A 25,159-nucleotide genomic window follows, 5' to 3' on the forward strand; every position below is an offset into this window, starting at 1 on the left:
ATTAAGTGACTGAACGCGTGACTACATAGTGGATGTACAAAGACACATGCCCCATATGCGAGGTACTTTAGGAACTGGAAGGAAACATTGAGAGAGCAGTTCTAGAATTGCATTGCATTTGCAGACTCATAAACACGCAGGATGGATAAATCTGTATCTTTTTCCTTTGGGCGTCTCGTATAGCTGTGAGGACATGTGTTGGTGGCAGATGCTAATGCTCTCTCCTTTACTGTTTCTACTCATCTCTTTCCTAGTACCTTCCCCCAGTGGATAGCAGGTCCAGCTCAGGGTTTGTGGGGCTGAGGAACGGTGGTGCTACATGTTACATGAATGCAGTCTTCCAGCAGCTGTATATGCAGCCAGGTCTCCCTGAGGTGATTTCCTTCCTCTTTCCTGTTTAGTATCATAAATGGTGTATGTGTACATTGCCTGAGAACTGTTCCATATTCATATATTGCAATTTGGGGCTTACCAAAACTAAGCAAAATTGGAGATTCTCTAGCAGCTTCATAAATCTTATAGATAATATATTGTTCATAGTCACATATTTTATAAGTCTGCTAGGGTAATATGCTGCCTGTTTGACATTGTATTTGACTTAATGTGATTTTTGAACTAAATATTCTCAAGTTCTGATATAAAATCACTAACATTTTTGGTGTTCTAGATATATTTAGACTTATCATCAGCACTATACTAGTAACTTGTGATTCAGCAGTAAATAGTTTTGAGACTGTTCTGTGTGTTATCATGTTGCACTTATTTCTTGTAGAGATCCTGGTAGTTCCAGGATCTAGTTCCAGTTATTCGTAATCAGACAGAAGCTCAAAGAGATGATTTATTCATGATTATACCAGCTAGAAAGTGTTGAAGCTAAGCATGTGCAGAGTTATAGATGCATCCAAACACACATACCATTCTCAAAGAGCAATAATGGGTGCTCACACGTATGTTAAGTCAAGTTTCCTGTAAAACGGTTGAATATTTCTGACTTAACACAGTTCATTTCTTTTTAGTCATTGCTTTCAGTGGATGATGACACGGACAATCCAGACGACAGTGTATTCTACCAAGTACAGTCTCTTTTTGGGCACTTGATGGAAAGCAAGTTGCAGTACTATGTACCTGAGAACTTTTGGAAGGTATTTCAACCAGTAACTCTTTAGATAAAAAGATGTTATGTACATGGAGTGGAGTGTGGCCACATTCTTTCTCTAGTGATAACGGTCTTGTTTTTAACTCTAGATTAATCCAGTTGTCTATACAGTTCTTTTTGACATTGGTGCTTGATTCAAGTGATCAGAATGTTGAGAATAGTCAGCTAGGGATTTGCTGATCTTAATTGTTTTGACTATTTCTCATGTTTCTTATTTAGCTGTTTGAAGTATTTGTTCAAATTATTCCTCTGAACCTATGCCAATTTCACTAATGCCTCTAACAAAGAACATTCTGTTTTAACACGGCTTTACTATGCTTCGCCTTATATTTTCCCATATAGATTGGTTGGCTTCTAAGAGAAACTCTCTGGGTGGCCTTAGATCTCAGCCGGTATGGTTTCATAGACTTAACTATAAAGGGACCAGGGAAAAGCATAGGCTGCTAAATACAAGCTAATCTCACGTCAGTATAAGAACTTTTATATCCTAATAGTGAACCTGATTTTTAGTCACATTTAAGGGCTCTTTCACATTCCTTTTCTACTATATTCAGAAATTGCTACTTTCCCTTTAACAACGTATTTAACTCTTGTTACATAGATTTTCAAGATGTGGAACAAAGAACTTTATGTAAGAGAACAGCAGGATGCATATGAATTCTTCACTAGTCTCATCGATCAGATGGATGAGTATCTCAAGGTAGAAAAAGTTTCATTTTCCCTCTAACTCCCTCAGAGTCTGTAGCATGAGAACAGTGGTTCAGGATTTGGGATTACTATGAAACTGACAAATCAGAAAGTGATCATCTTGAATACCACAACTATAATGCATTTCTTCTGGGTTTGAATATCAAACATACACAGAACACTATAGATTATAGATTTATTTTCTTCTTAATTAATCTGACACTTGATAAAGTATGTAATAATAACCGTGTGTAACTATATGCTCTGTGTCTGCATTGAAGTAACCTGGCCTCAGAGGAGGACTGCTGTCAAGGTGAACTGATGGCCCCACGCAGAGCAGTCTTGTTTTGTCAAAGGGAAGAAAAGGACCAGATTAAAAAGTTTTTTGTGGTTATCTAACCCAACGCTTCCTACCTCTACCCAGTAAAACATGTGACAAACTTCCTAAATGGTATCGCCTTCTAAGATACGGACAGCCTCCCATCACTGCCAGTGTTTGCCTCTGCTCTCATCAGTAGGCACAAGTTATCCATTTCTTTTTTTTTAAATAACATATATTTATAGCATATATAAGAAGAGAGAAGAGATTGTGGAGAGTTAATACTAGCTTGGTAATCGTGGCCTGGGGAGAAGGAGTCAGAGTCATCACGGGCATGCTGTCCTTGTCATCTGCTGTAGCTGGTGGCTCTCCTCTTCCTTTTCTGATTATGTGCGTTACCCTGACAGTGGGTCAAATGGATTATAGTTCTTTCATTAGTTTCCAGCCTAAACAACCAAGGTAACTCATTTTATTTTGTTGGTTAAGTTAAAATCTGTGCTTTAGCGTAGATCAAAATGAAATTCTGTATATACAACCTGAAAGTTCTAGAGGCATCAACTAAAATTTTAACTTTTTATTTCAACAGAAAATGGGGAGAGACCAAATTTTTAAGAATACTTTTCAGGGCATCTATTCTGACCAGAAGATCTGTAAAGACTGTCCTCACAGGTTAGTGAAGATAATACTAACATCAAAAAATAATCAGCATCATTTTTAAGTGTTTCTTCTAGTACGTTGTAAATTTTTTATTTGTTGAAAGGCGTGTAGATATTCTCTCAATGGATCTATAAATGTTTATTGAATTAAATTTCTTTGGTTTCTATTTCTAAAATTCCTTTGTTGAAATTTGTAATTTTAGACAATTCTAAATGGTAAAAAAAAATGGGATTTTTTATTTGGTAGTATACTTTTAAAAGGATGAGGGGAGGTATGTGTTAATTACGTTGATTATGAATGTAGTTCTGTATTCAATTTCGGGTATTGTGATAACGTCAAGATTTTTAAATTCCATTGCTGATCATGGTTTTTCTGTTATTTCCCGATCAGATACGAACGTGAGGAAGCTTTTATGGCTCTCAACCTTGGAGTTACTTCCTGTCAGAGTTTGGAAATTTCTTTGGACCAGTTTGTTAGAGGAGAAGTTCTAGAGGGAAGTAATGCATATTACTGTGAAAAGTGTAAAGAAAAGGTATTACATTTGCTCTTTTTAAAAAACAAGTTAATTTCTTATTCATGTGCTTTGTCTTTGTTTTATGTGAGATCAGTATTAAGATCTTATTGTTACTTCCATTGGATTGTGCCGTGACTTGTGTCCACATAGATGGGAAAGCCCTATAGAAATCTGTGACCTTTGTATTAATTACTTTGATGTTTTTTATTTTCTCCATGGAGATAACTGGGTTTTGCTCTTCTTTAGAGAATAACAGTGAAAAGGACCTGTATTAAGTCATTACCTAGTGTCTTGGTCATTCACCTGATGAGATTTGGATTTGACTGGGAGAGTGGACGCTCCATTAAATATGATGAACAGATAAGGGTAACTTTTTTTTTTCCTGATTTTTAAATAATTATTATCACTTCTCTCCCTTTATTGTTTCCTTTTTATATTTTCAAATTTCACCTAAAATGTGTAAGGCTATGGTCTTAGCATTCTGAGAAGTACACAGCCCCTGTCTTAAGCAGCTCCTGCTAGTGGTACAGGCAGATCCCTAACCAGTAACCCTCATTTCTAGAAGGCATCCTCGTGACAGCCATGAAGTGAAATGCTTTCCTTAATGCTGAAACGAGAGACTGCTTACACTTGCCCAGACTTGTGAGCCGTTCAGAGATTGTGTGCTTGAATTGGAGGGTAGTCCTAGCTGAAATTAGGAAAACACACCCCTCTTCTTTGTACTGACTTTATTGTTATATGTTACTAATCAATATTAATGTGCTCTTTTTCCTTTTAAATAGTTTCCCTGGATGCTAAACATGGAGCCTTACACAGTTTCAGGAATGGCTCGCCAAGATTCATCTTCTGAAGTTGGTGAAAATGGGCGAAGTATGGATCAGGGAGGTGGAGGATCTCCTCGGAAAAAAGTTGCCCTCACAGAAAATTATGAACTTGTGGGTGTCATTGTACACAGTGGGCAGGCACATGCCGGCCACTACTACTCCTTCATCAAGGACAGGCGGTAAGGCGTTCTCCAACCACTCCCTCACTCCCCGTTTCCAGCAGTCTCTCCAGCCACCCCACCACCACCCCCGTGCCTGCCCTGCTTTGTCATCCACACTTATCATCACGGTGCAGAGAAGCTTTTGCTTCTTTGATCTTATTTCATACTGGATTTTTAAAACTTGTTACAACTGTTCTCCCTCTTCAGTTTGAAAAGTTGTTTAAGAAATTGAAGTAACTATGACTATATTTCTCTTAGGTATTTCAAATGATAATCACTTGCTATGTTTGCAGACAGTACATAGAGATAAGTGCTAGGGATGGAGATGTTTGTTTTTTAACCTTATAATGTTTTTGTTTGTTTCTTTGTTAAATCTGTGCTCTAGGGGATGTGGAAAAGGAAAATGGTATAAATTTAATGACACAGTTATAGAAGAATTTGACCTAAATGATGAGACCCTGGAGTACGAATGCTTTGGAGGAGAATATAGACCAAAAGTTTATGATCAAAGTAAGTATTTACAAATGGACATTTTCCATTTGTTTTATTTTTTTAATTTACAGTTTTCTATCAAGTTGGAAGCAGTATTCTTTACATAAAAGTAGAATAGATTTTATTCTTCTTACATACTATCACTCTAGCTGTATAGATCCATGAACTCCTTGTTAGCCAGAGTGAGAAGGCTCAAGCTGCTTACAAACATATTTTTAAATAATTCCTTACAGCAGCCTTGGAGTGAGGGGATAAATTAAGTGGAAGAAATAAATATCAAAGAACAAATAGTGAAAGAATTTCAACATTAAAAATAGTTTCAGAATAAGTAGTTGTCCACTAAAATTTTCAAATTTCATTTTCACTTATATAGAGGAATGATTAATAGAAAAGACATTTATAGCACCTGTGTTTCTAAAATCATTATGTTATGCAGTGTTGCAAAGGAATCTTTCTACAACCCCCCACCCCCACCCCTAGAAGAAAATGTATAAGGAAAAGTACATCACAAAATACCATCAGAATTTGCTATTTGAAGAAAAAATATTTTGCAGCAATCTTAGCATTTTTGAAACCTGACTTTGAAATATTCTAGGGGCATTTAAAAATTGCCACCTGCTTAAGATCCACAATATTAGATTTTGGTAACATACCATGGTAGTCATGCATCTAATGGTAGTAACCTTTAATGACTGAACATAGTATCGTTGCCAAAATTTACCCTGATTTGGCTGTTCTAAGCAGAAATGGTTAAGTGAGGCCAATTATAATCCCATCCTGTGCCATAGAAGTTACTTTTAAATGTTAGTTCTTGCCGTTTGATTGAATTTCAACTTGCTTAGGCATGTTTACCTTCTTTCCCTACTCCACTGCCATACAACTCCCTTACTCCCTGCCCCTCTGTACCACCTGCAGAGTGATTTTAAGCAGTGCTCTAAAAAGACAGACATTTTACTTACACTTGGCACTTATCGAAGTACTACTGAAAAAAACAAATTTAGTTAGTAGTTACTTGATGGATTTGTGGGTCCTTTGTTATAGATTGTCAAGACAAAAACAACTTTTTTATTTACAAAGACTTCTTTCTTAATGTCTCGTTATGAAGCAAACCCTTATACTGATGTACGCCGAAGATACTGGAATGCCTATATGCTCTTCTACCAAAGGGTATCTGATCAGAACTCCCCAGTGTTACCAAAGAAAAGTCGAGTCAGCGTGGTTCGGCAGGAGGCTGAGGATCTCTCTCTGTGAGTTTCTCCTCTGTGGAATTTGCCATGTGATTTCAGTAGGTGATACTGTGATCTTTAGAGATTTGGGGATTTAAAGGTAATTAGCTAAGCTAGAGAGAAATTCTGCAAAGAAAATAGGTAAATCCCTCTACCCCTTTTCTTTCTTCTTATTGCTACCTGGTCATTATTTCCTTGGCAGAAAGATATTTTGTATTTAGAAATATAAATTTTTTCATTCTAGAATTGAGATTTCTTAAAATCTCATTTATTGAGTATACTTTACGTTCAAACTATAGTACTATGCCGGCACTGTCCAAAAGGTTTTTTTAAAGTCCGGTTGTCTGTGAGTTTGCATTTTAATATGTTGGATCAGAAAAGTATACAGTTTATTTTTAAGTCTGATACCAAGTTTATCTGGTCGTGGTGACTACTAAAACAATAGCCACTTTATTCTAGACAAACAGTTTTCCAATCCTGTCTCTTAGGTCAGCACCATCTTCACCAGAAATTTCACCTCAGTCATCTCCTCGGCCCCATAGACCTAACAACGACCGGCTCTCTATTCTAACCAAGCTGGTTAAAAAAGGCGAGAAGAAAGGACTATTTGTGGAGAAAATGCCTGTTCGAATATACCAGGTAAGAACTATATAAAAAATTCCAGGAGAAAATCCAGATAAATGTCAAAATCCATCTTATAAGTCCAGAACTACTCCTGCCAGCCTTCTTGTGGACTTAGTTGTTCCTCTAGCACCGCATCTCCTGACCCACCTTGTCACACAGGTGGCTGCAGACTCACTACTGGCCAGCACTGTCACTGACCTGCTGTGTGACAAGAGGTGGGGGGAGTGGGCAGTAGAGGAATACATTGCTGGAGTTAACTTACTGAATCTGGAGAGAAAAATGTTAAGCTTCATAATCTTTGGATAAAACTGAGAAAACAGTGATCATTAATTATTGAATACCTACTCTGTGCTATGTGCTTTAAACAAGTCCCTAATTCTTAAACACTTGTGGAGTAGCAGGTTTTATTCCCATTTTTCAGATGGGAGAGCAGAGGCTGAGAAAGCAGAAATGGGCTGCCAAAGTCACAGAGCCAGGATTTAAATTCAGACTGTCCAACTTCCCAGTCTAGACTTTAAACACTAAGTAATCAAAAGCTAAGTAGCCAGAATCCAAAAATTTAAGAAAAATATGGAGTCTTTGATTAAGAGAAAGAGAATTAAACAATCTGATACAAGGAAAGCATGGAGTTGGTTATACTTGGGAAAGCTCTGCTTGTCCCTTCCTGCCCAAATTCACTTGTCCTTCACAGGGTGGTTTTCCTGAATTTCCCAAAAGAATTTGGTGTAATGAATAATAATTCACCTTTTTACAACTTCTTATATTTGAAAGGAAGTTTTTCTCTCTGCTTTTTAAAAATTTCAAAGCTTGAGAGAAGTGTTTTTATGAACCCATTTTACCTAATATATCACTAAAACATGTCTTCTAAAATGAATATGTGTATGTGTATGTGTATGTATGACTGGGACATTGTGCTGTACACCAGGAATTGACACATTGTAACTGACTATACTTCAATTAAAATTTAAAAATATCTTCTTCATATTGAATATTTACCCTGTTCCTTAAAAATAATTACCAGTTTTCTTTTATAGATGGTGAGAGATGAAAACCTCAAGTTTATGAAGAACAGAGATGTGTACAGTAGTGATTATTTCAGTTTTGTTTTGTCTTTAGCATCATTGAATGCTGTAAGTTGGATTTTTACTAAAGAAATGAGAATTCATAGTTACATGTCTTTCAGCTAAAACATTCAGTGATTCATTCTCTCAAATGACTCTCATTTGTTAGCATTTAGATTAGCTGCCAAAAAAAAATTCCCACAGATGTGTCACTTATTGGGTGATGTTGAAATATGGGCAATATTGAGAATGTATGGTGAATGGGGGTGGGTTTTTTAAGTGTCCCTATGTTTTTAAAGTGTCCTTGTTTAAATTTTATAAAGAATTCAAGAGTAGCCATAGGTGATGTAAATGGATATTGGGCTTTGTGGGAATTAGTATTTCCTAATTTGTAATCAGACATTAGCAGACTCAAGATTAATTTCCAAGTGCTTCTTTTTCTTAAGTACCGTGATCACAGTTTGCCAGTAAGGGGAAAACTTTCTTAGTCTGATGATGGGTAACTTAACATCCTGTGGTCTGAAGGCTCTATTCTGAGAAGGCTTCATAAAAGAAGGGAAGAAACTATCTTTTCTTAATCTTGTTAAGATTTAACTGGAACATTTTTCTATAATAAACTGGCTGGATTTTTCTTATTAGTATTTAACTTTGTTATATAGATATCGCATTAGTTACATAGATATCTCAATGTGTGATAGTCTATAAAACACCTGTGAAAAATGCCCTCCTTTTTCTCCCTCTCCCGTAGACTAAACTAAAGCATCCGTGCTACCCTTGCATGGCAAAGGTGAGCTTACAGCTCGCCATTCAGTTCCTTTTTCAAACTTATCTACGAACAAAGAAAAAACTCAGGTAAGAAGTGATAGGTTTTGATAGTCTCTTGTGACAAAAGGCACTGATTAATTCAACTAAAGTGAATTTATAAATTCAAAACATAGTTTTAAGTAGTTGAAGGCAACTACTTAATACACTCAGATGATGAAGACGTGGTTTCCTATTTTTAAAGAATTTCTAATCCATTCGGAAAGATGGACAGAACAAAGAAAAGAAATAACTAGTGAAAGGCGTAAATGCTATACATCTTTAGAAATTGGGCAAAATCATTTCTGAGTGTGGGAACTGGGTAGGCGTTTAAGACATTTACATTCTCAAAGGAATAAGAAAAGCAAAAGTAGAGAAACAGAGATCATTTTAGGTTGGCAGGGAAAAACCTGAGTAACAGACAAGAGTTGCCTAAGGAACTGTGAATGACTAATGTGTTACTCATTTAAGGAACTCATTTGAAGTAAGACCAAATGTTGAGTTTGGATGAGCTCTGATGCCAGAGAAGGGAGCTTGGAATTTGTTCAGGGGGAGATCATGAGGGGTTTTGAACAGGGAGGCAGACTGTTCAGAAGAAACACAGAAACTCTAGACTTTGATTGCATGTTACTTATCATTGGTTTTTATCTGCAGCACATGGTAAGATGCCTAACATATCATAGATTCTGGGTAGATAGTTGCTCTCTGCGTAAATGAGTAAAGAATGGAGAGTAATTACACAGTGGTCTGTAGGATACACCTGGAGCAAGGAAGGACTCAGAGTGAAGAAGTTCTCACTTCTCCGGGGAAGTTCTGTCTTTTATCTCTTGCTAGCAGAGTGAGCTTCTCCAAGTGCGGAGAGGCTTTGGAAAGATTTTGCAGTCTAGAAACTCTTGAGAAGAAAGCAAATGTGACAGCTTCATTTTTTATTAAGTGATATCTACCTTTATTACATGATTGAAAAAGAAGAAATAATGTGTTTCTTTCTCTTAATGTCTGGCATAGGACTAAGGAGATTTATTTGATTACTTTTATTTGTGAAATTTGCTCAAGCCACCTAAACATTGCATTCTATTTCCATTTTGTTTATATTTACCATTTGGGGTCGTGAGGGACTGGTGGGGGTGGTGTGAGGTTCCAAGGATTTTTTCCTTGCCTAAGTATTTTTATTTCATAAGGTAGGATATTAATGTTTGCAGCAATAAAGTATAAAAATGTTGATGTATTTACCTATGCTAAACGTGAGCATCTTATGAATGTAAATTAATTAATTAAGTGAAACAGAATGCTCAGGTCAGGTGTATTTTCCAGTGAAGTTGAAGAAGATGCAGAAGATGAAAGTTCAAGTCTAAGACTTAAGCTTCTTCACACTTCTGTTTGGTGAGGGAGTTGAGGGCGAGAAGTCACACCACAAGCACCAAAAAATGCAAAACATTAGCTTGTAGGGCACTTGGAGCCATGTTATTTCAGCAGTCACTGAGTACTTAGCTTATCCTCCATCCTACCCCCCCCAAAATTTTTTTTAAATAGAAAAAAATGGAGTGACACTGCATAGAGTTATTTACTTGCCCATCTAACATCATTGTCTTTGCTTTTTTTAAAGGGTTGACACTGAAGAATGGATTGCCACTATTGAAGCATTGCTTTCAAAAAGTTTTGATGCTTGTCAGTGGCTAGTTGAATATTTTATTAGTTCTGAAGGACGAGAATTGATAAAGTAAGTGTCAGTATCTTTTAATTAAAAGAAATCTGTGTCTCTTCCAGTGATTTGGAGCTGAAGTTTCCTGTAACTCTTTATTTCAACTTGAAATTACTTTTCTGGTTGGAGTCAGTTTTAAGCAGATCGCCCAGTGCTAACAGGAGAGCACTCCCCAAACCCCTGCTGTAGCTCAGGGGATTCCAAAATACATCTCTGCCCTCAGGACTCACAGTCTGGTGGCAAGTGAAGAGGTCAGCAGTCCTAGGTTACTACACAGCATTGCTATTAAGTTCACATTCTGGCTAAAATGCTGCTTTTCAAAAATCTGATAGTATATTACCTGTGATGGTATGTTTATCTCTGTATCTATAATTAAAAAGTCACTTGATTTTTTGAGATTGTCCAGTCACTGAGAGTATTTACACCTTGCTCTCAATCATTCTCGTATCCTCGGGTAGTTCAGCATTCCTGTGGGTCCCAGCGAGCACCTCGATCTCTCAGTGGCCTCTTTCTTCGCTCTGCCGAGCTGTGCCTTCGCGCCCCTCTGACATGCCACGTGGCTCAGCCCACTTCCACCTAACAGCCTGCCTCAGACAGACTTCACTGAGAGAGCGTCGTGACAGATGAGCAGCCCCCGGCCCCAGCCCATGCTGCGCACCTACAAGTCTGTTCTCCTCTCCTTTCCTCCGGATACAACGAAGTGTCCTCTCTCCTCTCAAAACAAATATCTCTACATAAGCACAGCTTCTCAAAGAAGTTAGCCCTTTAATTATCGACTCTCATTCCAGCATCTTTGCCTTCCAGTATTTTCTACTGGGTCTAAGAATTTTTGTCCTCATATGAATAAGCACTGGTCTCTCACCTTAAAACAGACAACAGGGAATTCAGAAATACAAGTCCCTTCCTGCAGGGAGATCATAGTCTGGTGGCAGGTTAGGGTCAAATGGAAACCCTTGACCCTGTATCCTCTTCATCTCTGGGTCCAAGCTTCACGCATTCATTTATTGGCCTGCATGGCGTCTCCTCCTTGCCCTCCTCCAGTCTACCTCATAAGCAGTGAAAACATTCCTTTTAAACAAATGTGATCATGTTACTTCTCTCCTTAAAAATTCTTCAGTGGATTCTCATTGCACTCGTAGTTAAATCCAAAATCTTTCCCATTAGAGGACACAAAGGGCCTCATTTGAGTGCAAGCTTTGCCTGTCCTTCCAGGCTGCCCATGGTTCACTCTCCTCCTGGCTTACTGTTTGCCAGCTTATTGATTCCTGGAACACACTTCAGCTTTTTTCCTGCCTAAAGGCCGTTTTTCCTGTTATTCCCTCTAGAACAATCTCCCTTCCACTCTTTGCAGAGTAAGCACTTTCTCATCCATCAGGTGTCAGGGGGCTGCTCACCCCCAAACACCCTGTATAGACTAGGCCCACTCTTTCGTGCTGCCTGTCTCCTCCACCAAACCTCAGCTTCTTGGTGGCAGAAGCTACATCTGTGTGGTTCCCTGCGTACACAGAGAACCTGGCAGACAGGAAGTGCTCAGGTATTTGTGCGTGCATACATGCAAGCAGTTCGTAAAGGGAGAACAAATAATTCTTTGAAGTGTTGTGCCCGTCCCTTTAGAGTTTGCTTTAAAGATGACCTTTCACCCATTTTACCAGCTTAATTCCACAGTATCTTCCCATTAGGATTCCTGTATATCATGTTAAGCAGTAGAACGTCATAGACTCATCATCCATTTGAAAGGAACATGGCAAGTATTTAGTTTATTCCCTTATAGTCAAGCAGGCTTGCTCTTAAGTATCTCCAGAGAAACTCAGTAACTTTGGTTTTTTAGAATTGATAGTGGTAAAGAACTTCAGTGAATTACCTAATTTAAATTTTTTCTGGTAGAGTTTACTGTATTTTGTCTCTTTCTTTATAAAGTCCAATTACTCATCATTATCAATTGCTCTGATTTCATATTTTTCAAGAATTAATATTCTCCTTTCTCTAATTGCTTATTTTTTCAGAACTTTTAAGATACCTTAGGTTGTCATTGTTACAACTAAAAGACAAGTATACACTATACTAATATTTCAGTAACTATAAATGTGAAGAGGGTATTGTCTCAGATCAGCCCTCAGTATAGTCCTTTTAGGGGGCAATTTTTAAATGTAATTATAATTTTAAAATTAAGTTAGTAGCAGATATTGCTTACAAATTGATCTAAAGAAATTAGAACTTCTAACGTGAAGAGTGCTTTTACATCTTTTAAAATTTCTTTATCGTGGAAATGTTTAAACATATGCCAAAGTAGACAGAGTAATGAACCCTGTCCTGTACCTATCCTCAGCTCAAGTTGGCAACACTTGGCCAGTCTTGTTTGCTTATCCAAGTTCCCACACACACTCACATATATGCTTTTTTTAATCCTCTGAAGTATTGTAAGTAAATTTCAGGTATCATATAATTTCACTCTAAGTTTAAAACAAATAAGCACTTTACCATTGTCATACTAGACAAAAATGATAACAGTTCCTTCATAGCAGCCTATACCTGATCCACGTTCAGATTTTCCAATGTCTCAACAGTGTTCTTTTACCATTGAATTTGTACGGACCAGGATCCAAACCAGCGCCCCGTGTTGTGTTTGGTTTATATGTCTCTCAAGATTCTTTTAATCTATAATGGTTTCATTTCTCCACCACCTTTTTGTCATGCTGTTTATTTGGGTGAGATCAGTCATTGGCCCCGCAAAACTGCCCATATTCTGGGTTTGTTTGCATTTTCATGGTGCTTCCTGTTACCCGTGATAAGAAATGTGGAGCATCACCTGCAGATACTCTTTCCAAAAGAATTGTACTGGAGCCTGATCAAACTTCTGGAGCTCAGTGTTACAGGAGTACTTGTGATCTGTTCAGCTTTCCTGTTGTTGCCACTCAGAATCATTGTGGAGGATGAACAGAGTCAGGTTCACAGTAGGTAGCTAACACATAGCATTGACAGTTATGTGGAGTGACCTCAGACACTCCAGTCTCATCTTCCCGTAGGGAAAGGAAGGCGAGGTAGGCAGCATACTGTTGAGCGGGGGAGAGAGGAAGTGCAGGTGCTGCCCTCAGACAGAGCAGAGCAGCTTTCACTGCTGTGCCTGGAGTGCCTCAGGACAGCTTTGACCTGGGTCATTACAATGACCTTGTATTTAAATCTTGCTTGTGGGGTAATGAGAGTATTCTGTTAAGATGTATTAGAAATGATAGGTAAGTGTTCACTTTGCCAATTATGGCATGGATTGTTATGTTGAAGTGTGTATGAAGCAGAGAAGGAAAAGCTGGCTGTGGAGAAGCGTGCAGTCACCTCGTTGCTCTAGGGTAGTTACCAGCGCCCCTCAGCCCAGGGGGCAGATGTGTCTGCCCGATCGTCCCCTCCGCCACATCTGAGGCTGCTGCATCTACTGCCCTGGTCGCGTGAAGGACTGAATTAGGTCATGCATTTGCAGTGTGTAACATGGAAGTGCCAAATATGATGGAAGTGCCCAATAAACCTTAACCGCTGTTGTCATCTTCATCATCATCATCATAGAAGAAGAGGGAAGGAAGGAAGCGGGACCTTTTCAGCCTCAGATGCTTCTAGAGGAGCACTAAGTAATAAGTAAGGGTTGGGAGCAGAGAAGAAGGGGAAATGAAAGGATGGAGATAGGTGCACAGGGGCATTAAGAGGGGCTGTGCTGAAGCAGAACTTTTAACTAGTGTCGTATTCTGAGAAATGGAAGGGGTGCCAGGGAGACCTACTGAGTGAACAGAATTTATAAAAATTTTCAGTTCTTTGCTTTTCTAGCTCTTTAAGTCCAGATTTACTTTTATACAGCTACTCATCTTAGGGGAAGAAAGGAAGAAGAAACAGAACAATCTGCTCTCCTTGCTCAAGGATCATGTTTTCCTCTTAAACCACCTTCCTTCCTCACAAGGGCCTGTGTGTGCTAACACTCTCCGGAGACTTGAACTGATATCTTGGAGTGGTTTTTTTTCTTGGCTAGTAGGCGGGACCCTTGTTGGGAAGATTGGGTTATAGGAATCTGTCTTGCTTTTTTCACACCACATTTCTCTTTATTTTAGGATTTTCTTGTTAGAGTGCAATGTGAGAGAAGTCCGAGTCGCTGTGGCCACCATTCTGGAGAAAACCCTAGACAGTGCCTTGTTTTATCAGGATAAGGTCAGTCTCGTGTCTTAAATGTTATTTACACATTCTGTTTTTACCTAATGTTTTAAATTGCACATAATAAGAAAGCCCAGGATTGGAATCTGGTGATTTTCCACATAAAACACACATGCTATGAACTGACTTTCTGGTAAATGCCAGGGTAGAAGGCATTCTGTCTTCTCCTCCTCGTATCCCAGATGTCAGGGTAAGCTAGGAATTCAGGACTGCTCTGGTCTGTGTCAGGGTCTCTTTCTAGAACACTCCCTTATCAGAGTCTTCTCTTGTGATCCTTCTGCACCAAGACAAACCTGGGTCTAGACTGATGAACATTTTGAGCCCCCTTGGCTTTGTCTCTTTCCTTATAAGCTGTTTTCACGATCTAAACCTTCAGTTGGCAGCCAAACCAAACAGTGCCATCCATCCAGGGGCACTGGCCGCAATAGTTCCTTTTTTTTTGGTCTCTGTTTTTCCCTAATCCTTGTTCCTGTTCTTCTGAATTTCTTCTTCCTAACTCTTTCCTGTGACATATTTTCTTCTGATTCACAATTCCACACATGCTAAAACAAACCATGGTATTTATTACCATCCTCAGCCACCACCACCCCCCCTTAAATTATAAGTCTTAGGGAAATAAATGACATACATTGTGACTCTGATTATTTAATCTGTTAAGTTCTAGCAGATACAGCAGTTACTTCCCAAGTTTGCTGTTTAAAACAGCTGACACTACATGGAAAACTTTGAAAAATGTTTTCAGAACTAATTGGCTCCTTATAAATGTTAGCTGGAGGCAGTGTTTCAATGAACTAAATGCAAATTCTAGGGATTGCTGCTGCAAATTCAGGTGTTGGCATTGCTCTTCAACCCTGAGCAAATCGTATAAGGAAGTTGATCCAAACACCGTGCCTGGCACCCAAGCACTTAGTTCCTGCAGCCTTCCTGAGCCAGGGCGCAGCATTAGACCAGACAAGCTCAGGCGCTGCTCAGTCCAGAATGGACAAGCGGGTCGAATATGCCCTTCAGGGAGGACCTAGAAGAAGACCGTGTCTCTCAGTTCCAGGAATCCTGAAGAAGTGGAGGTTTACTCTAAGGCAGTGGCTTTCAGTCAACTTAAACAGCAGGACCATTTTTCGAACAAGCCTTTACCTGGTTGCCGAACATAAAAAATAGGTCATTGGGAACTGCTTGGGGCAGTTTGGCTACCATTGCTCTGAAGTACCCCTGTGGAAGTTTTCCAAGTTATTTAACATAAGGACCTTCTCACGCTCCTCTTTCCTCCCATGTACCAACCCAGACAGAGGAGAAAGGCAGAATTAGTGCAGTCAGCCTACAGATGGGTCAGGCCGCAGCGCATCACCCCACCAGCCTCTAAAGGCACTACAAGGCATAGAAAGGGAAGGGAGTGGTGGAGGACGTAAGCCATTTGCCTCAGTAAATTCTGCTTGATATCTAGCGAGTCTATTTCAGGTCTATTTTTCCCCCATAATGGAAATGGTGCCTCTTGCCACCCACTTTATATTGTCAAGTACTTTGAAAATCAAGTGCTATATAAATGGTAGATTTTATCATATTTACAATGGGTGTGACAGGATGGATGGGAATATTTTAGAAGTCTGTGAATACCATCTTCAGAGGAAATGAACTAACAAGAGTAGTAAGCCTGGGTAATTAATTCTCAGATCACAGATGAATTTTCAGGGACTTGTCCGAAAATAGTTGGGGCGGGAGGGAAAGAAGAAGCAATGTGATGACCAAAATGGTTTCTAAACAAATAAAATGTTTTTCAAAGCTTTCCATGAGGCGTCAGCGGGCTTTCAAGTAAGTTCCCAGTTGAGTCGATATTACCGTTGTCATCTGTCAGGCTGTTGCTCTCCATTTGCTCCATTGGCTTGGTTTCTAGCCCCTATGCCTGTGTCTGTGTTTTTGATTCTTTGCATCTGTGACTATGTGCAGGAATAACGTAGTGGAGGGAGGGATCCAGAATATGTTTCCTCTAAACCCCTTGCCTTTTTTGAAGAGACAGAAAGAGATTGGCTCTGCAGAAAATGTGACCATTCAGCAGTAGAACCACACCCTTGAGTTTGAAAGCTTGGAAACAAAACTAGACTTCCCTTTTAATTATTTTTACAGTGCCCCCAGTCTTCCCTGGAAGATCGAATTGATAATTCTGGTTTTGCTCTCCAAAGCATAAATCCCATCTGAATCTCAGACTAGATTATATCAATCAGACTTTCCTTTTGTTCTTATGGTGATTTACTTCAGATTAAGCCTGTTGCAAATGTCTGTCTGACATTCTTTTTCTTTATGTAATTTCATCTTCCCTCCAACCAGTTAAAGAGCCTTCATCAGTTACTGGAGGTACTACTTGCTCTGTTGGATAAAGATGTCCCCGAAAATTGTAAAAATTGTGCTCAGTACTTTTTCCTGTTCAACACTTTTGTACAAAAGGTAAATGATTTTTTTTTTCTAAAACAGCAGATTTATAGTCTAAAGGAGTTTTATATAGCAAAAAATTCAGACTGGTCAATATGGGATCTATATGATACGGTTTTATGACTGCTGCTTCTTAAAAATTCTGTTACTTGCAAGAATTCCGATGCAGGTAGGGATGGTTCCTTGTTAATGGAGTAGAAGTCTGCACTGAAACTAAGGGCCATTGTGCAGCACTGCAGGGCTGTTAGATTTTTTAACAAGTACTTTCTATATGTAAATAATAGCATTTAAAAACTTGTTGACTTCTTAAAACTTCTGATTTAACTGTGCTTTTAGAACAGATTTCTGTCTGGATAGGAGTGTAATTTGTCATTCTCCATGTCTTGTGACAGCAAGGAATTAGGGCCGGAGACCTTCTCCTGAGGCATTCAGCTCTGCGACACATGATCAGCTTCCTCCTGGGGGCCAATCGGCAAAGCAGTCAGGTAACGCCTATGGCTGTAGCCCAGTGAAGTGGCTGCGGTTTGGGTGGCCACAGTGCTTCTCTTTGTAAATGATAAATATTAATTTCATAAGAAGCCAGGTACAAGTATCACATGGCCTTTAAAATTCTTTGGAGTTTACTTATTTTTGCAGCCTCCTCATAGAGCATTCTAAATGCTGTAACCAATGGGAATGACTAGCCAGGACATCAGATAAAATGCGAAGTGCCGAGTGTCCTAGGAGTAAAGATGGGACCTGCCTGGGGGAATCGCTAGCCTTCGAGAAGTAGTGGCAGTGGGTCCTCTGCTTATTCTCTGGGACTGTGAGTAAGGCTGTCTTGGTGGAGGTGCTTAAGTGGGAAGGAGATAATAAGGCGAGGATTCAGATGGAAGGTTGAACTGTACACGCTGAACAGCGTTGCTGTGTATATAATACTCACACTCAGAGAATGAAACGGAAGTTGCTTGGTAATAATAGGGTCAGGTGTATGCCAAAAAGACTCTCCTGTGTGAAGTTCTTATGTTAGTGTGTTTCTCCAATGATTGTATTTCTCCTGTTCGATGGATTTAAAATACACAAAATGTGAACGTGCCGTAATGATAACTACTATTTACGGAGCACCTGGGATGTGCCAGACGTAACGGCTTACTTCACATGCTCTACTTCTGGTGCTCACAGTTGAGTCAAGGAGGCAGTTTCACCCCCATTCTCAGGCAACAATAGCAGCTCAGGAAAGTTGTGGCTTGTTCAGGGTCACGGTGCTAAAGCTCTGGTTTCCCCTGTGTATGATGCGTGGCTTAGGGAAGCTTTCCGTCCTTTATTAAGGGAGTCAGACTTGCTACTTAGGCCTCCACCCTGCTTCCTGTCCTGCCGCAGTGCTGTAGTATTAAGAAACAAGTGCTGACAACACAGCCTGCTCTGTGTGCTGATAGCAGGCTGATATTTGCAGTGTCTTATTTTTTATTTCAAGCTTTTACTTATCAAGGACTCCACTGACACTGGTGATTGATTTAAATTCATTGTAATTTAAGTAAGATTTAATTTAATTAATAGTGTTATATTGTATATTTAATATTATTTTGCATTTATGGGGCACATAAGTTTGAAAGCATTTTCACCTTTTGTGTGCCATTTGGTCCTCACAACAGCGAAGTGGTCAGAGCCCAGAGCCGTGGGTTATCTGTGTCTTTACCGAAAGAGGTCGGGCACTGCTGGGGAGGGAGCTCGCCCACATCCACATAGCACAGGGAGCAGCAGAGGCAGGCCGGCCTCCAGGCCTCCAGCCTCAGGGGCTTTCTCCACCAGATGGTGGTGCAGGAAAGTTAACCTGGCATGTGGTGAACGCTCAGTGCGCTCAGTGCCTGAATTGAATACATAAGTGGATTTGCTTTAGAATACGAGTTAATACGTCTGAAGGGGAAAACACTTAAGCTGACTTAAAACCTGTGGCTTTTTTGTACTTTGACCTCTCCTACTGTCAAACGTTGAGAAAGAGTGTGGCTCAAAATATCATGAACCCGCACACCCTTTCCCTTCCTTTTTATTTGTTTCAAACCAAAGCACTAGCATCCACTTTATTTTCTCTGACAACAGATACGTCGATGGAGTTCAGCACAAGCACGAGAGTTTGGGAACCTTCACAATACGGTGGCATTGCTTGTCTTGCATTCGGATGTCTCTTCCCAAAGGAACGTTGGTAAGCTTTAAGCTGTCTTTAATACGCCAGGAAGATGCAGAAATGGTGAATTTGTCAGTGGTACATGGACAGTAATAATGTTAGCAGTTCAGTGGATATTACTTATTTCTCATTGGACTATTTGATATTTGAGAACACTTAAAATTTTTTGTTTTAATTCATTTTGAACTTCACCTTATTTTACTAGTTTGTCATAAGAGAAAGTCAATAATTTATTTGGGGGTTCGATGTATAAGTATTAAAAAACACTAGGATTAAAAGCTGTGTTTGTATGCTGTTCCAAGGCCTTGTCATGGTGGCACCAACAACAGCACCAAGGATGATACAGTGAAGCACCTGAAAGTGCTCAGTGTTTTCTGTGTGCTGAGCCTTTCCATGGGGCTTTCAGTCTGTTGTGTTCAATCCCCTCAGCAAACCCTTGAGGGCTGTTCCCCTTCTGTATGTGAGGAAGCTGAGGTAAGAGAGGTCTGGTGACTCCCGCAAGTCTCACAGCTAGTCAGTGGTGTAGCAGCTGGTCTGGAACACAGCCTCTGACCCTGAAGGCTGTGGTGGGGTCTTCATGTCATCTGACCAGGAAGATCTGAGGCAGGAAACCAGATAAAAACTCTGACTCATCCACCTAGAAGGACAAAGCTACCAAATTTATAAGTTCAGACAGGTTTGCAAAAGAGAATGAGAGTGTGAGTCCTTGTTTTTCTAGCAAGTTGAGTAAGGTCTTCCACGTGGGTCCATTCTGCTCAGCGTAAGTGGTAATGGCCATTGTTTGAGCAAAAGAAGTCCCTTGTCCAGTGACTTCAGAGGCACTTTGGGCATTCCTTTTCATACACTGTGTGTATTTTCACTTCTTGGAAAGAGTGTGTTGGATGGGATCACTGGGAGTCTAGAGATCTTAACAGTCACACCTACGACTCAAGCATACATTGCAAGAGAGGGGCGAGCATTTGCTCCTGTCTCGTGTCTGTGAGGGAACAGGTTGTCAGCGCCCAGCAACTGTCGATGTGGATTTCGTGTATAACATCCGGTGAGGTGGGTTTTCCCTTTGGTCTCCTAAAGCTCCTGGTGTATTTAAACAACGGCCGCCTATTAGCATTGCCCCCTCGAGCCCCCTGCTGCCCCTCCACGAGGAAGTCGAGGCCCTGTTGTTCTTGTCTGAAGGGAAACCTTACCTGCTAGAGGTATGTACTTGTTCTGCTAAAGCCATTTTCTTGTTGTTTTAGTTATTTTCTTCTTCTTGAGGAAAAATGCCTTTTGTTATCAGTTGTATTCTGTATGTTACTGTGATGGAAGGGAGTACCATTAAGAGCAGAAATTATTTCGGATTACTTTTACTTGCTGTATGTGTGTCAGAAAGAAATAGGCAGTTGGAGAGTGTGTTGTTAGTCCTCTCTGCAGCCAAGAATTGGACTTCCAGGTCCCGCCCAGCTAGTTACCCATCCAGGTCCCAGGAGAAGGAGGTACATGGCACCTCCCCAATCACACTTAGTCAGTATATTATCAGCGGGTTTGTTCCCAGTCTCTGGTGTGTATCCTGTCCTGAAATACTACAGCTCTGAAGCACACAGGCGTTTCAGTCCCAGGAGTACAGAAGTGGGCTGCTCACAGCCCCGTGTGGCCCATCCACAGTGAGTCCCTGCCCCTTCTGCCCAGAGCTAGCCCATCTCCAGAGCGTAACCTTCAGTCCTTGTTTACATGTATGTGACTCTGAGAATATGCATCACACTGGTATTTAACTGCATCAGCAAGTACTGTGCTATATATCTTCCCTTTTTTTTCAAGCTTAGCATTATGTAATTTTCTGTCAGTCATTATTTTAATTGAGGGGGCCATTTACCTTTAAAAATCTGGTAAAAGTGACTCCTGAGAAAAAGGTGCACATTTGCACAAATTGTATTAACTCTCAGACTGTTTTGAGGTAAAGTGGATGATCTTAAAGCTGAGCAAATTCCAGTGGAAGTCAGATGCCACACAGTGCCAGTGCACTGTGACAGAGGAAAAGCTCCCTCTCCTGTGCCCTCTCGCTAGGTAATGTTCGCTCTGCGGGAGCTGACGGGCTCGCTGCTGGCGCTCATCGAGATGGTGGTGCACTGCTGCTTCTGCAACGAGCACTTCTCCTTCACCATGCTGCACGTGGTTAAGGTAGGGCCTGGGGCCCCCACGACAGCCCGGCAGCCTGCGGTTGAGGCTGCAGGACAGCATTCCTTTGCTCCTAGGCACTGTGCTTCTTTTAATAACCTCAGTTGTTTTTCCTAATTGTAAAAATAGCATAGTCTCTTTTTCTTAAATGAAGAATTAAAAAAAGAACTCAAAAATCTCACCACTTACGATCATCATGAATATTTTCTTGTTTCCCTTTTATTTTCTATGCATGTATTTTCACATAATTGGGACTTTATTGATGATTTTGTGTCCTTTTTTTCACTTGATATTATAAGTATTTTCCATATTATTAAAAGTTATCTGAGTATATTTCATTTTCTGACGTATCAGAATTTACATAACTATTCCCTTCCCAGTGATGCTCATTTGCATTGGGTTCAGTTTTTAACTATTAAGAATAATACTTTATAAATTGATAATGCTATCAGTGGTGACCATTACTGTGTAAAATGGTTTTACAGTTTCAGATTATTTCACCAGGCAACATCTAAAAGAATCAAAGGAAGACTGATTTTTCTCACCTTCTGAAATAGTGGTGTATGTAGCTCATTATGAAGCTCTGATCAATGTAGTAATTACTTACGCTGCACTTACTGGATGCCAAGCACTGTTCCAGGCATATTACATACTTACCTCACTTAGTGCTCAAGCACTTAGGTCCTGTGAGGTGGATGCTATCGTTATCACCTTCCTGCAGTTGAAGAACTGAGGCATGGGGCACATGCTCTTGCCCAGGGTCACACAACTAGTAAGTGACAGCATGGGAGTTTGAGCCTCCGCGCTGTGGCTGCAGGACTATGCTCTGAGCCATGTTGTTTACTGCCTTGCTGGGATTATAAGAAAAACCTTTAAGCCTACACATACCATTTTTGTTTTGAATGTTTAATTTTTAATTACTTGGATAATACGTGACTGCCTTCTTTTTGTGAAGAACTGAAACATACAAATAAGGCCAAAGTCCACTTTGACCACCACCAACCAGCCTTATCCCCTCCCCACCCTCCCGCACTGACCAGTAAGGGGTGTGTCTTTCCAGGCCTCTTTCTGTGCATTTACACCAGATATTTTGGCTTCCGCTACACCTCCCTATCTGCCCCAGGATTTGTAACAGTGATACAGGCAGTGTTTACAAGGAGCCAGTGGTCAGTGGATCATGTCTTCAGGCTCTTATTAAAATATATTTTGCCCTCAGCCTTTCCAGTACAGACCTGTATCAGAGGTGGTCAAGTCCTCTCTTTACTAACTATATAGTCTAGGGCAGTGTCCTCCTCTGGAAAATGGGAGGAAGCAGGACTTGACCTAGCAGATTGTGAAGATTCCGTGAGGTGTGACGTGAAGTGCTTACTTAGTACTGGTCCCAGCACCTTAGAAGTGCAATGTTGAAATGCGGGCTTCTTTCCCACCACGTATATGTTTAAGGTTATTAAGACGCACAGGAGTGTGTTTTATGAACCTTGCTTTCTTCACTTAGTGTATCTTGGCAGATTTTTCCACTTCCTAAGCTGACTTTTCTTATACTTTTCACTGATAACGTGCTTATCTCAGAACATTCTCACTTGCATTCTCAGAGATAGACCAGCATATTCTAAAGAACAAAACAGGATATGTATAAATGAAATGTAAATTTAGGCCTGTTCAGTGACTGAAAATGCTCTCCTTTCCCTTCTGCCTTTTTTCCTCCCTCCTTCTTAATTTCATAGTAAAATATCATGGAGGGTTACAGCAGGGAGGATGGTAGAGGTTATTTGTTTCAGTCCCCAGATTTAGCATTAGCATTTGGGAAAACTGAGACCCAGAGAAAGCAGTTGACAGGCCCCAGATCAGCCAGGTAGTGGTAGAACAAGGGCTGGCGTCCAGCCCAGCCCAGCACAGCTGGCTGCTGCTCCGGCGTGCTTTCCACACAGGACTCACTGGAATCTTTATGCTTTTAAAAAATATTTCAGAACCAACTAGAAACAGCTCCACCCCATGAGTTAAAGAATACATTCCAGCTACTTCATGAGATACTGGTAAGTCATGAATGTTCTAATTCACTTAACGTTTAGGTGTTTATTAGTCACCATGTGTTTGTGAATAAAATCTGTGTGTCTTTGTGTTGTTTTGCATTCATTTGGTCTGCACTTACTAAGTCCGCTCCAGATCAGCCATTTTTTGTGCATGACTGATTTAAAAGGGAGCAATATTAAACTACCTGGTGGGTGCTCGCAGTTTAGTGAGAGCGCTAGATACACAGGCAGTCATAGTGCAGAGGGCAAAGGAGTAATAGATGGGCCACCAGGGATAGGAAACTGCACTCAGTTCAAATATTATCTCATGTAAACCTCATGATAACTGTCAGAGGTGAATGGCTGGCTGTGCAGTTCATTCAAATCTAAGACATCATTACCAGTAGTACATTACAGTGTGTGTACTACTGAGAATATCTTTATGAGCCATGAAACTGAAATTTAGTCCTCTGTATGGTGCATCCCAATTTTGGAAGTATGAAAAGGAGGGGGTTGGAAATTCAGTTGTAATCAGTGAAATTCAGTATTATTAGAAACTGGAACTTAGAGAGGTGGAGTGACCTGCCCAAGGCCATCGTTTAATAAGTGACAGAGCCAGGATCTGAGCCAAGCGACTGGCCCTAAGGCCCATAGTCTCCACCAAACCCCTAGTTTGCTCAGTGAATTGTAAGTGGTATGACTGGAACGAGTAGGAACTGAGTAGGGCTTAGGAAAAGGAGCCCAAACTAAATCAGGAGAGGCTTCGGGTGCCAGTTCATATGGACTTTTTCCTGTAGGCTAGTGGTTACACACGGGTGGCCAGCTTCCACCTATATGTCTGTTGTTCTGGTTTTTAATCTCTGGATTTCAGCCTATCTTGAGAAATCAGGTAGTCTAGCCCGTCAGTTCCATTTCCTACATGCCAGTCACATGAGCAGTCAGCGTGCCCCCTCTGATGAGGCTTGTGGTCTCCAGTTCCCCACTGTCCTCACTGCTCCTTACTGGCTGCCGCGTTGCTCACTTGTCATCTTGGCCTCTGTAGACATTGAAGTCTGCAGCCTCTGCCGTCAGTGAGGGGCACTGTGGAAGGGTTTTAAGCAGGAAAGCACTGTGGCCTGATTTATGTCTTAGAAAAGATTCCCCTAGGAGTTGTTTTGAAGGATGGACCAAAGAAGGAAGCAGGGTTGTAACTGGAAGGCCGTATAGGCGTCTGTAGCAATAATCCAAGTGTGAAGTAACAAGGCTTATACTAAGGAGAGACAGAAGTCGAAGGGGCACGGGACAGATCAAGAGGTATTTCGGAAAGAGAATCAATAGAATTTGGTGACTGACTGCGAGCTGATGAAAGAGACTAGCCCAAGGACTTCTTAAAGACGGAGAGGACTTCAGGTCCCCAAGGCTTAATCTAGTCCTTGGCACAGGGCAGGCATTTAATAAACACTTTGAATAAGGAGACACGTTGTGGTTGCCGTTGCTAACAAGACTGTCTCCCTGGTCCTAATTTACCTCCTTTTCATCCTAGTGCTTTTGGAGGTTGTTGCTCCTCAGGGGTAGGACTGAGTGTTGTTCATCTGTTCAGCAACAAACCCATTTAGTCTGTTGCACTGTGCACAGTTCAGTGCCGGGCACTGGAAGCACGGCCGTGGTGGCCCGGCAGGAACCTCCACATCAACTTGTAGAGCCTGTGTTACAGCAAAACTGACACGCTTTTTAAAGCTGTAAACCTCTTATCCTGGGGATCATGAAATCCATGTCCCTATAACCCACAGAGAACTAGATGTAGTTGGTAAGAACAAGTATTAGGAAATGAATGGATCTTCAAATATTAATAGTTTTTATCTTTAGTTTACAATTTCGTATGTTGTTGAGAAATATGGCAATGACATGATATTTGTTTGTATTAGGTTTAGTTAAGTTAGAAACTATAATCTCTTGAATTAATTTTTTTAGAAAAGCACTGGTAGCTAGAACACAGGTTCCTTCTTTCACTTACCAGCCTTTGTTTCCTGCTCCT

At 40.5% G+C, this 25,159-nt stretch overlaps 1 protein-coding gene across 3 annotated transcripts in view; it reads left to right on the top strand.

Moving 5' to 3' along the window:
- Positions 1 to 25,159, top strand: part of USP24 (ubiquitin specific peptidase 24) — a 120,159-nt gene that overhangs the window by 87,716 nt on the left and 7,284 nt on the right. For all 3 annotated transcript variants that reach the window (XM_074376402.1, XM_074376404.1, XM_074376403.1), the window contains 20 exons: positions 255 to 374; positions 1,017 to 1,142; positions 1,758 to 1,856; positions 2,749 to 2,831; positions 3,210 to 3,351; positions 3,580 to 3,699; positions 4,116 to 4,336; positions 4,704 to 4,828; positions 5,916 to 6,057; positions 6,525 to 6,675; positions 7,695 to 7,790; positions 8,470 to 8,573; positions 10,126 to 10,239; positions 14,307 to 14,403; positions 16,723 to 16,839; positions 17,217 to 17,309; positions 18,901 to 19,003; positions 20,057 to 20,178; positions 21,026 to 21,139; positions 23,104 to 23,169. In XM_074376402.1, coding sequence (XP_074232503.1) covers positions 255 to 374; positions 1,017 to 1,142; positions 1,758 to 1,856; positions 2,749 to 2,831; positions 3,210 to 3,351; positions 3,580 to 3,699; positions 4,116 to 4,336; positions 4,704 to 4,828; positions 5,916 to 6,057; positions 6,525 to 6,675; positions 7,695 to 7,790; positions 8,470 to 8,573; positions 10,126 to 10,239; positions 14,307 to 14,403; positions 16,723 to 16,839; positions 17,217 to 17,309; positions 18,901 to 19,003; positions 20,057 to 20,178; positions 21,026 to 21,139; positions 23,104 to 23,169 — 2,355 coding nt within the window. The remainder of the gene's footprint in view (positions 1 to 254; positions 375 to 1,016; positions 1,143 to 1,757; positions 1,857 to 2,748; positions 2,832 to 3,209; positions 3,352 to 3,579; positions 3,700 to 4,115; positions 4,337 to 4,703; positions 4,829 to 5,915; positions 6,058 to 6,524; positions 6,676 to 7,694; positions 7,791 to 8,469; positions 8,574 to 10,125; positions 10,240 to 14,306; positions 14,404 to 16,722; positions 16,840 to 17,216; positions 17,310 to 18,900; positions 19,004 to 20,056; positions 20,179 to 21,025; positions 21,140 to 23,103; positions 23,170 to 25,159) is intronic.

Source organism: Camelus bactrianus, chromosome 13 (genome assembly GCF_048773025.1).
Source record: "Camelus bactrianus isolate YW-2024 breed Bactrian camel chromosome 13, ASM4877302v1, whole genome shotgun sequence".
Taxonomy (NCBI): Eukaryota; Metazoa; Chordata; class Mammalia; order Artiodactyla; family Camelidae; genus Camelus; species Camelus bactrianus.